Genomic DNA, 12560 nt, shown 5'->3' on the forward strand with positions numbered 1-12560 from the left:
CTTCCTTCCTTCCTTCCTTCCTTCTCTCTCTGTCTCTTTCTCTTCCTTCCTTCCTTCCTTCCTTCCTTCCTTCCTTCCTTCCTTCCTTCCTTCCTTCCTTCCTTCCTTCCTTCCTTCTCTCTCTGTCTCTTTCTCTTCCTCTCTTGCTTTGTTTTTCTAACATGAGCCCATTTGCCTTTCTTCAGGCAGCATTATGGCCTTCACTCCTGGTGGCCTTAGTGCAGACACCTGATAGGTTTTAGTCCTATTGCAGCTCAAAATTCTCATATGCAAACAGCCCTCCAGTGATAGCCTCCATAGCATGAGGGGCTATGGACATATGCTATCATACCTAGCTTTAGTATTTCATCTTAGCATGGAGGTGACCATCAGTTATTGAAGGCTAGACTAGTGGAATGGAAGCTCTGGAAATTTCTGCCCTGCTGAAAAAACTTTGAGTGCAGCCCCAGAAATAGACTGAATCTTATTTCTAAGGGCCAACCCAGTTAATACTGGACAGATACATTATAAAGGGGATGGTTACCTGGTGTAGAGAGTTCTACAGAAACCCACAAAACAAAGAAAAAAATGTGAGTTGTTTTCAGTCTTGTGTGGCCTCTTCCACTTTGGCAATGACAGTGGCAGGAATGGACAGAAATGAAAAGAATCATATAATCTTTAGGTTGCCCCCAAATTTAAATTTGGCTGTTGGAATTCTAAATAAAAAATCCTTGATTAATGACCAAGTGGTCATCTTGCCAGAGAAGTTGAATCATATCAATTTTAATATTCTTACTGTCAACATAAACAGAAGAAAGAAAGAAATTACAAGAAAATGGAGGAATGGTTCTCAAGTACTCCTGGAAGAAGAATAGCGAATCTTTTTTTTGTCTGTTAAAATAAAATCTATTTCAATCTTTATGTCACTCTTTGGTACTCACCATGCTCAGTATTTAACAATTCACCTGTCTATGCACCTGCCTATGTACAGTCAAACTATTGACTCCTCAGAACTAAGATCTAAATTTGTAAAATCAACAACAAGGAATAATAATGAGAAAAGGCATAGAATTTAATTAAAAGAACTGAAACTTTGAATTATTAAACTAGTAACTAAAAATATAAAATGGAAATAGGCAGTAGGACTGACATCAACACAAAGTAAAATAATTTCATTCAGAAACTGAAATGATTAACAACTTCAGGAAAGTTGTAGGTCATAAGATCCACATAAATCATTAGCATTTTTGTGTATTACCAACAAAGTTCAGCAGGAAGAAAAATTCTATTTAAAAGAACTGCAGACAATATGAGATACTTGGGAGTCTACCTGCCAAGGCAAACCCAGGAAGCACATGAACACAATTATAAGACAGTTTTCACACAAATAAAGTCAGATCTAAATAATTGGAAATTTTTAATTGTTGATGTATAGGCTGAACTAATATAATAAAAATGATAATTCTACCTAAGTTAATTTACTTATTCAGTGCCATGCCAACCAAACTACCAAAAATTATTTTTATAAAGCTAGAAAAAATAATAATAAAATTCATTTGGAAGAATAAAAGATCAAGAATGTTAAGGGTATCAATGATAAAGAGTAAAGGAAGGTGGCCTAGCAGAACCAGATCTCAAACTGCATTACAAAGCAATAATCATCAAAACAATCTGATACTGACTAAGAAATGGAGTAGTGGACCAGTAGAATAGATTACGTACACAATACATAGTAGTAAATAACCATAGTAATCTAGTATTTGACAAACCCCCAAATCCAAAATTTTGGGATAATAACTCACTATTTGACAAAAATTGCTGGGAAAACTGGAAAATAGTTTGACAAAAACTAGGTATAGGCCAACCATCTCACACCTTATACCAAGATAAGGACAAAATGAGCACATAATTTAGATATAAATAGTAATACCATAAGAATATTAGAGGAGCATAGAGTGTCTTACCTGTCAGATCTATGGATAAGAGAAGAATTTATGATAAAACAATAGACAGAAAGTGTTATGGGAGATAGAATGGATAATTTTGTTTACATTAAATTCAAAGGTTTTTGCCCAAACAAATCCAGTGTAGTCAAGATTTAGAAGGAAAGCAGAAAAGTGGAGTAAATTTTTACAGCAAGTTTATCTGATAAAGGCCTAATTTCTAAGATACATAAAGAACTGAGTCAAATCTGTATGAATATGAGTCATTCCCCAATTGACAAGTGGTCAAAGAATATAAACAGGCAGTTTTTAGAAGAAGAAATTAAAATTTTATCTATAGTCATGAAAAAATTCTCTAAATCACTATTGATTGGAGAAATGCAAATTGAAACAACTCTAAGGAACCACCCTATATGTATCATGTTGGCTAATATGACAGAAAAGTTAGATAACAAATGTTGGAGGGGATGTGGAAATAGGGGTATTAATGCACTGTTGGTGGAATTGTGAAGTCATCCAACCATTGTGTAGAATGATTTGGAACTATGCCCAGAAGTCTATAAAATCATATATACTCTCTGACCCAGCAATACCCCTACTAGGTCTGTATCCCAAAGAGATAAAAACAAAGTGGAAAAGGACCTATATGTTAAAAAAATATTTATAGCGTCTTTTTTTGGTGGCAAAGAATTAGAAATTGAGGGGATACTCATTAATTAGGGAATGGCTGAATAAGTTCTGGTATATGATTATGATAATAAGAATGATGAGCAGGAGGGTTTCAGAAAAGCCTGGAAAGACTCATATAAACAAAAGGTGCAATACAGTGAACAAAACCAGGAGAATACAGAAATACATAGTAATAGCAATATTGCATAATGACCAATTGTGAATGACTTAACTATTCTCAGTAATACAGTGATCCTAGAGAATTCTGAAGGATTTAGGATGAAGAATACTATCCATCTCCAGGGAAAGAATTGATAGATTCTGAATGCAGATTGAAGCATACATTTAAAACTTTATTATTCTTGTTTTGTTTTAGAGTGTGTATTTTCTTTTACAACATAGCTAATATAGAAACACATTTTGTATGACTGCACATGTATCGCCTGTATCAAATTGCTTGCTTTCTAAGTGGGTGGAGAGGAAAAGAATTTGGAACTCAACACTCTTTTTGAAAAAAAAAAGAATGCTAAGAGGTTTTTTACATGTAATTGGGAAAAAAATATAAATTTTTTTTAAAAAAGAAAAAATCCCAAATGGGGTCATAGAGTAAGACACAACTGAAACAACCAAACAACAAAAGACAAGAAGTTTTCAGAAGAAATCAAAGCTAAATAATAATCATATGAAAAAATACTCTAAACCACCACTTTGTCGAGGGGTGGGGCAAGACCATTATGGTTAAGTGACTTTCTCAGGGTCACATAGCTAGTAAGTATCAAGTATCTGAGGCTGCATTTGAACTCAGGTCCTTCTGACTCAAGGACCAGTGCTCTATCTACTGCACCACCTTGCTGCTCCATAAATTGCTATTGATCAGAGAAATGCAAATTAAAACAACTCTGAGGTATTGCTTCCTACCTATCAGATTGGCTAATGTGACATAAAGAAAATGATAGATGTTGGATGGGATGTGAGAAAACTGGGATACTGATGCATTGTTGATAGAGTTATGAAGTGATCCAGCCATTCTGGAGAGCAATTTGAAACTATGCCCCAGTGACTATAAAATTGTGCATACTCTTTTGACCCACTACTAGGGCTGCATCCCAAAGATATAAAAGCAAAGGGAAAAGGACCTATGTGCACAAAAATATATATATTTATAGCAACTGGTGGCTAAGAGTGGAAATCATGGGAATGCCCATCAGTTGGGGAATGGCTAAACAAGTTGTGGTATATGATTGTAATAGGACCCTTATTGTGCCGTAAGACATGATGAGCAGAATGGTTTTAGAAAAACCTGGAAAGAGACATGTGAGCTGATACATAGTGAAGTGAGCAGAACCAGGAGAACATTGTACACAGTAACAATATTGTACAATGAAGAATTGTGAATATCTTAGCTGTTCTCAAGCAATACAATGATCTACTAATTTTATATTTCCTTTAAGTGCTCAATTCAGTCTTAAGCACATAGACAGTCAAATGTTGACTGATTTGACTAAAAATTATACCTTTTTCATTCATATTTATTTCCATTCTAGTGCTCAGTACAAGATGAACTTGTTCAAGTTCAGCCCAAATTTAAAAGCAATCTACTTGAATCAGTTGAAGTTTTTCGTGAAGATGTATCCAATTTTGCTGAACAGTATGAACTGGTACTTTAATACTGCCTATTAAGAAGTATTGTCATAATTATTAAAATGAAATAGCTTTATGTGGGGAAGAATATTCTTATTAATGAAAGACAGAGAATAATGCAGAATTGGGGGGTGGGGAAAATTTCTAGTACTCTGGGTACCCATATGGAAAAAAAGATCACCAAAGTAAAGAAGTTACTGTAACTGAAGAGAAATTAGTCAGTGTCTTTTTTTTGCATGTGATATTCTGTAGCTTCAGAATAAGAAGGGCTAGTTAATAATACAATAGCACTGCTTGAATTGCTTCCTTTCCTTAAAAATCCTGGACAAATGCTGCTCCTTTGTAGGCAGAACACCAGAAACACTGACCATACCTTCCTGTCTTCACAGTTCAAATGTATTTCTTTCTCCACAGTGATAATGAGCTGTAACTTAAAGATATAGCTAGTGGAAGATAATAGCTCTTCCAGGCAGTTCATTAAAAAATACCGGAAGCTTTTCTACATATGATACACTTTTTCCCCATCACCAGAGAGGGGGGAATAGAATAGGCATCTATCCCCTTCCACGCATGTAGTCGAATATGGCTACATAGAAACTCATCTTCTACTTTTGTCCCCTTTCACAAAACCTCAAAAGACCTTTCTTCTTGCTTATCCCCATCAGTTCGGAATCCTATTACCCAAAAGAGTTGGGCATCCCAATGTTGACACTTCTCTAGATGGAAGACCACTGAACATTTAAACAGTGCTTTTTTATCACCAAGTTGATTCCTTATTCATAGCAAAATATTTAATATAATCTAATGGTAAGCTGACTTCTGTATAGTATGTGAAATCAAAGGATGCCAAAACAGTTAGTATTCCTGCTTTCTACCTCTTCAAAGTATTCATATACCTTGAGTGATATTTCCATCCTAGGCATAGAAGTCATGGCAGCCATCTCCCTCTTTAACCATTCCTGCATCACTCACAGCTAAAGAAGCAGATAAATCTTTAATAACTGGAGGTACAAACTATACAATATGAAACATCAACCTGTCTTAATTTGTAGTCTGTACTTGTGCATCAAACTCCGTTTGAAAATAATGTCAGATTCACAAGCGTAAGAATAGAGAGGGATGAGAATTAAGACAACTTAATTTTAATAAAAATATATAAATTACATAGGTCATTCAGGGGGTTAATAGGCAAGCTAGTTAAGTTAACAAATAAATTATCTTGAGTAAGAGTTAATATATGCTCTTTGTAATATTTGTCACAGGAAGGACCCATGGTACCAAACATACCACCCCAGGAAGCCAGCAATAGACTACAGATATTTCAGGTAAAAATACTTTTGATAAAAATTTTACTATACCTCATAGTTAGCCTATTATACAATTATGCTTAAAATAATTTTAAGGGGACCAATAGGTAAGACTGAATTCCCTAGGAAAAACATTGAATATAAGGAAATTATTTTTAACTACTTGAAAAGCTTGTATTCAAATAACTACATTCCATCTCAGTCTTATTATAATTTTATGTTATGTACACGTATAGCTAAATATTAATTTGTTTAGCAGCCTACTTTTCTAACCTTGTTACCATTACTTCCCTACAGATCTCCACTGTGAATCCCTAATTTTGTCAATGTGTAGAGACAGCTGGTGACAAAGTGGACAGAGTTCTGGGCTTGGAGTTGCCTGAGTTCATGAAGTCCAGCCTCAGACACTTACTAGCCATGTGACCCTGGGCAAATCACAATCTCTGTTTACCTCAGCTTCCTCAACTATAAAATGAGGACTATTACACCTTCCTCTCAGGGTTGTCCTTGATTTCAAATGAGACAATAATTGTAAAAGCACTGAGGAATGGTGACTGGCAAGTGATCATAATAATAAATGCCTATAGATTTCTATAATAAAAAAAAAATTCATGGCCTGGTGGCCAGGTTAGACTGGGTTGCAGGTGACAGATATAGACCCTTATCCTTTTATACTCAAAGCCTTTTCAGCTTAGTTGGCCGTGTCTTCTGGGCTCTACTGGCAAAGTCTTGGGTATCTCTGACTTCTCTCCTTGTACAGATGAAGCCCAGGAATAGCACTTTAATGGAGGACAGGTACCTTACATGCCAGGAAAATTTTTAATGGATAACATAATATAGAAAAACCTCTGTCCTTATTATATTCTGAATCATTGGTATCTAAATTAATAAAGTTTTACATTATTTAATAATTTCATTTACTTTTAGGCAAATTTTGATGATCTATGGAGGAAATTTGTTACATACTCATCTGGTGAACAGCTCTTTGGATTGCCTGTCACTGATTATGAAGTTTTACATAAAACCAGGTAAATTTGGAAAACGTATATCTGTTGCAGAGAGATTTCAAATTAAATACATTTGATGTATTTACACTGACTACTTTGAGAGAATCTCAAGTTTTCTGAAAGAATGTTCGTCTTGCTGCATTTATCATGTGAGTCCTAGAGAAAAGAAAGATCAAATGCTAGACAGTTTGTGAGCTGAAAATACTATATCAGGAACATCCAGAGTCAATTTAGTATCTTGTGGTACTTTCCTCTGCTTCTCTGGAACAAGTAATCCAGAAAAAGATTCTATGAAAACATGTACTGGTCTGACTACACTGCCTGTATGATCTGGACAAGTCCTTTAACTTGTCGGGATTCCAGGCCACTTGGTAAATTGCAGAGAAGGTACTGATCTGCATTGTTAGAGGGAATTAATAACTGGAATATTTCCCACACAAATGAAATCACAGATCTTATAAAAAAAACAAAAACACTAAATACAAGACTTAGGAGGTTTTGTAGCTTGAAGATTCTGATCCTATGTTTCATCTTGAAAGGGACTCCTAGATCTTCAGGATGGATGGTTTTTAGTGTGGTCCTAATGCCAGGGGAGAAAATTATAACAAAAACTGGTCTAGAATTATGCCAATTTTCAGTTACTGGAAGCTGAGTATGAATTTGAGTGCACGTGTGTATATTTATTTGTTTGTTTTACACACATGTGTATGTGTATATATACATATACATGAATATACACACGAGAATATGTACACATATGTAATATAAACATGTACCTATATTTTTAGAATTTCTTTATGTGTGCTGTTATGCATGTCTTTTGTAAAGTATTTGAATAAATATAAGAACTATTTCCTCCTACCTAGGAAGGAACTGAGTTTGTTGCAGAAGCTGTATGGACTGTATGATACTGTAATGGGCAACATTAGTGGTTATTATGAGATACTTTGGGGAGATGTAGATATTGAAAGCATTAACCTAGAACTTCAGGAATTCCAAAATAGGTAAGCTTAAACCCATTTAAGATGACCTTTCTATAATATCTAGAGATCTGGCTCTTGTCTATTATTTTGTTTATGCTTAATACTCATACTTTCTGATATATATCTTTGTAATTAATTTCCAGTTTGATATGTCTTCCATGTTATATTGTAAACTCCTGAAGAGTAAGAATTATGTCTTTTGTTTTCCACCAAAGAGTACAGTGCAGTGTTATTTCTACATATGATTCTCAAGAAATGACTGTTTAGTTAATTAAATAATTGTATGGCCAACCAAGAAGGTTGGGTATGAACATTTCCTCTCAATTACGGAAATTAATATTTGGAAATTAAGGCAAGAAAAAGAATTCTTATCATACTGATGTTGTCTCCATTTATTCCCTTTTTGCTAATATTTAGACTAAGTGAAGAAATGTGTGAGTAAAATTATAAGTAAAATGGACATTTTGTTATTTTTCTTAAAGGTGCCGCAGACTTCCCAAAGGACTGAAGGACTGGCAAGCCTTTTTGGATCTTAAAAAAAGAATAGATGACTTCAGTGAGTCTTGTCCTTTGCTAGAAATGATGACTAATAAGGCAATGAAGCAAAGACACTGGGATCGAATTGCAGAACTAACAGGAACTGCATTTGATGTAGAATCTGATTCTTTTTGTTTGAGAAATATCATGGAAGCACCACTCCTCAAACATAAAGATGATATTGAGGTATGAGCATAATTATCTATATCAAAAATGTCATCCTAGTTTAGGCAAATAAGTGATCTCTATTTGTGGCAGTAGTCAGACCAAGCCATGACTTTGGAATGGGAAAAATTAAGCATGGAGAATGAACAACTACTATTTCTGTATTTCTGGGCAAGTTACTTCCCTGATCTGGGCCCCAGTTTCCTCACCTATAAGATGATATGGCATCTGAGCTTTTTAGAGTTGTGTCATGATGGGAGAGTAAAGTAGTGTTTCTACCCTAACCCTCACCCATGTTCCTTCACCTACCAAAATAAAAAACCTAGAGACAGAGACGGTATGAATGGGGTATAGTTATTAGATCCCAGTGGTGGATTTCTGACTGAAATGGGATAATAATACCTGGCATTTATATAGTGCTTTAAAATTTTCAAAGCACTTTGTAAACATTATCTTATTCTATCCTTAAGACAGCCCTGGAAGGTAGGTGCTATTATTATGCCATTTTATAGAAGAGGAGATTAGGACAGATAGCAGTTAAGTGACTTGTTTAGGGTCACACAGCTGGTATATATCTGAGGCAGCATCTGATGTACCCCTAAATAAAATTATTTGATATGATATAAAAGTTGAAATTCTACCCCAGAGGCTTTAGAATGTGAGTTTTTAAACTTTTTTGCTTCATTTAATGTGGAAAAATTGGACTAGATGATCTCTATGGTTCTTTCTGATTCCAAAATGAAGCCTAGGAATGAAGATGGAGGGCAAATATGTCTCTCTCCCTCCACTCCTATCTATCTGTCTGTCTGTCTATCTATCTATCATATATCTCTCTTCCCTATCTTTCAAAGAGCTATTATTATAGATGATTCGAGGGGGAGGGGGTTATAGGAGGATTGGTAACTAAGGAGAGGAATATGCCTATTTAACTTATTCTGTGTCCAAGGTCTAGGTCTCTACTCTGGGAAAGATTTGGAATTTATGTTCCTTAGAGTCTGGACATCCTCCACAACTTAAGTGTTTAATTTAGATAAAAGTAATGAATATCTGAATGCTCCTTTTTTCTCATTTTTTCTTTGTAGGATATTTGTATATCAGCTATCAAGGAAAAGGATATTGAAGCCAAACTTGCTCAAGTGATTGATAACTGGACCAGCCAGACTCTGAGTTTTTCCACATTTAAGGGAAAAGGAGAGCTACTACTGAAAGGAACAGAATCAGCAGAAATCATTACATTGATGGAAGATAGTTTAATGATCCTAGGATCTTTGCTAAGTAACAGGTAATTTTAGATTTTTTTTCAGTCTCTAGTTTCTTATCCAGTGATCTAAACTGCTTTTTGAAGTCTACTTCTGCAACTATATAACATTACTGGCCTTTGTCCCCATGTTGGCCGAGGGCACCATGAGCATCTGCTGGCCTTCTCTAAGCCAAGCCACCCCTCCTGCAGAAGTCTACCTCCTTGCAGATTCTATATATTACTTCTAGCCCCACCACTGAAGAAACAAAGAACAAGAAAGTGTGCTTCTAAACACAACTTTAGTATTTCTAAGGTTTCAAAGACATTTATTGAGATGTCAAGTCTACAGGGCTCTTGACTTGGAGTCAGAAGACCTAAGTTTGAATTCTGCCTTAGATACTAGTTGTGTGACCTTGGGCAAGTCCCTTAACCTTTCTCATCCTCAGTTTTCTTACCTGTGAAATGGGGGTGGTAATAATCACACCTTTTCTTCTCTCTCCCCAAGATTATTGTGTGGATTCAATGAGATAACATAGGTAAAGTGCTTTGCAAATTTTAAAGTGCTTTGTAAATATTGAATGCTGCTTCTGCTTCCATTATTATGGATCCATTAGATCTTGGATCCTATCCCATGACTTTTAGAGATGGGAGAGAAAGAGGTATTTGGAGCAGGAGCATGGCATTGATGGGTCACTGTATTAGTTACAGGCCCCATCCTGCTGTTGGGGAGAAAATTTGGGATGCCTACAATCCATTTGTTTTTTCAGCCATTCAGAGGCCTTTTTCAAACCTCAACAGGCCACCCTCATGATGTTCTGGGGTAGAAAGTGCTTCACAGCCAAGTAAGGATCCCCAGAACAATCACATCCCTCCCACTTCAAGTCAGGGGGAGGGGCCCCTCTGCCTACTGCCATCCCCAACTCTAGCTCCCACAGAAGGTTAGGTGGTGGTTGCAAGAGCTCACACATACACTTCCAGGCATCCCGCAGTGGGGCTGAGCTTGATCCTGAGAGGCCTCTGTTCCACATTGAATGTTCTCCCTCAGGGTTGGCAGAATGCACCGATGACCCTTGCACAGACCTTGGACAGCTTTTACACTTCAAAATCTAGAACAATTGCCTGGCTTAATTTTGGTGTATTTGGGATTTCCTATACAATCTATCCCAAATAAGGCAATATTCACTTAGTTGTGCAGATCATTCATAATGATTTGGGGTTTTGGCCTAAGGTTAATGAGGTCCTGGGGGAGAGCAGACAGAGAGAGAGGGGGAAGGATCCAAGTGTGCTGGAACCAGCTCTGCTGTTGAAGTTGGAGTGTTGGAATTTTCAGTGGAAAATCATCTTGAAAATCACCAAGCACTATGAATCTGAGCACAATTTATTGTTTATTGTCTAGATTTAAGAAAATGATGGAGAAAATGTTAATGATGCAGATTAAAATTAAATTTAAAGTGTATCTTCTTCATCCCCCATCCCAACTGGTGGTTAAACATTTACCAGCAAGAGGTATTGAGGACAGGACAGCCCCCTCCTTCCTTTTGAGTCTAAGGGCTGTATTATTCCCTCATATAAACATGCATCACTATCTTCTAGCTCTGCTCCTACCCAAGTAGTTGAGTCACAGTGGAATTGTTTCAGATAATAGGGTTTGTCCAGCCCTGCCTAAACGAAGCAAAAGGACTGATGATGCCACCTGGAGCATCGTGCACAGACCAGTCATTACTCTGTACAGGGCAAAGTTCTAATCACCATGTTCTCCCTCTTTTCTGGAGGTTTGTCTGACTATTTCACTATCTTGTAAGTGGGTTGGAAATGGAGAGATGAAGTAATAATAATGATGATGCTAAAAATGGTAAATTAGCCCTGTGAAGTCAGTTGTGGAAATATTATTCCAATTAAACAGTTAGGGAGATTGAGGCTTAAAGAGAATAAATGACTCAGCTATGGTTACACAACTAATAACTATTAGAACAGGATGTCTAGCATTCTTTATGGGAGATGTGATGAGAAAGAAGCAAGGGATGATGACAAGTCAGATCAAGATAGCTTTCAGTTTATAATTATCCCTTCCATATTTCAGAGATTAGGGGCATGGCACCCCTGTGATCTGAAAACTCCACGTAAAACTTTTTGGCCTTCCTTTTGTACCAGAGCAGAAATCTAAATTATTATGGTATTAAAAGATAAAATATGATGATATTATGCAATACTACTTATTTGTAGTATTTACTTACTACTACTTATATACCACACACATTTTTTTTGCGTTTTTGAGTTTCTAAACGTTCTGTGTCATCTGCTGGATGTGTTGTCTGCCACTTCCACAATACTCCCCAAAAGTTCCCATTTAATTTCTTATGCTGACCCATGATATATCTAAACTATAGGGGGGAAAGTCACAATGTGGAAGGGATAACTGTAATTACTAGGGAGCTTTGGGGTGATGATAGTACCCAAATTAGGAGATACTTTATGGTGTAAAAAAGAGAAAACTTTTTATATGACATGGAAAAATAAAACTTCCATCATAAAGAAGTTAAAAATCTTAATAAATGCTTTGATAGAGAATTCCTTTTAGGTTGTTTTATTTCGGGGAGGGGAAGGTTTAGGGAGAGGAAGAGGTGGGAGACCAGAGCTGTATACCTATTTCATTGGTATAGGCATCTCCTAGTGAGGAAACTCTTTCTCAATGCAGATCAGCCTCTGCTCTGGCAGATTTTTACTGTTTTAAGTTTATTTATTTTTTATTTTTCACCATTCACTTCCATAAGTTTAAATTTTCTCCCACTCTCTCCCCTCCTCCCTCACCAAGGCAGCATGCACTGATATAGGCTCTATATATACATTCCTATTAAACATATTTTTTTTAATGCTTTTTGAAGAGGCAGTTGGGGGTTAAGTGACTTGCCCAAGGTCACATGGATGGTAAGTGTTAAGTGGCTGAGGCTGCATTTGAACTCAGGTCTTCCTGACTCCAGGGCCAGTGCTCTATTCACCATGTCACCTAGGCTCCCCTTAAACATATTTTTACATTAGTCATGTTGTATAGAATAATTATAATGAACGGGAGAAACCATGAGAAAGAAAAA

At 36.2% G+C, this 12560-nt stretch overlaps 1 protein-coding gene across 1 annotated transcript in view; it reads left to right on the forward strand.

The window, feature by feature from the left end:
* Nucleotides 1–12560, forward strand: part of DNAH8 (dynein axonemal heavy chain 8) — a 406776-nt gene that overhangs the window by 164582 nt on the left and 229634 nt on the right. The window contains exons 31-36 of the mRNA XM_069073664.1: nt 4136–4249; nt 5495–5557; nt 6467–6567; nt 7413–7550; nt 8012–8252; nt 9314–9513. Of these exons, the coding sequence (XP_068929765.1) occupies nt 4136–4249; nt 5495–5557; nt 6467–6567; nt 7413–7550; nt 8012–8252; nt 9314–9513 (857 nt within the window). The remainder of the gene's footprint in view (nt 1–4135; nt 4250–5494; nt 5558–6466; nt 6568–7412; nt 7551–8011; nt 8253–9313; nt 9514–12560) is intronic.

This window comes from Petaurus breviceps, unplaced genomic scaffold (genome assembly GCF_028583685.1).
Source record: "Petaurus breviceps papuanus isolate PSGF00001 unplaced genomic scaffold, PetGlider_PUasm1.0 90865, whole genome shotgun sequence".
Taxonomy (NCBI): Eukaryota; Metazoa; Chordata; class Mammalia; order Diprotodontia; family Petauridae; genus Petaurus; species Petaurus breviceps.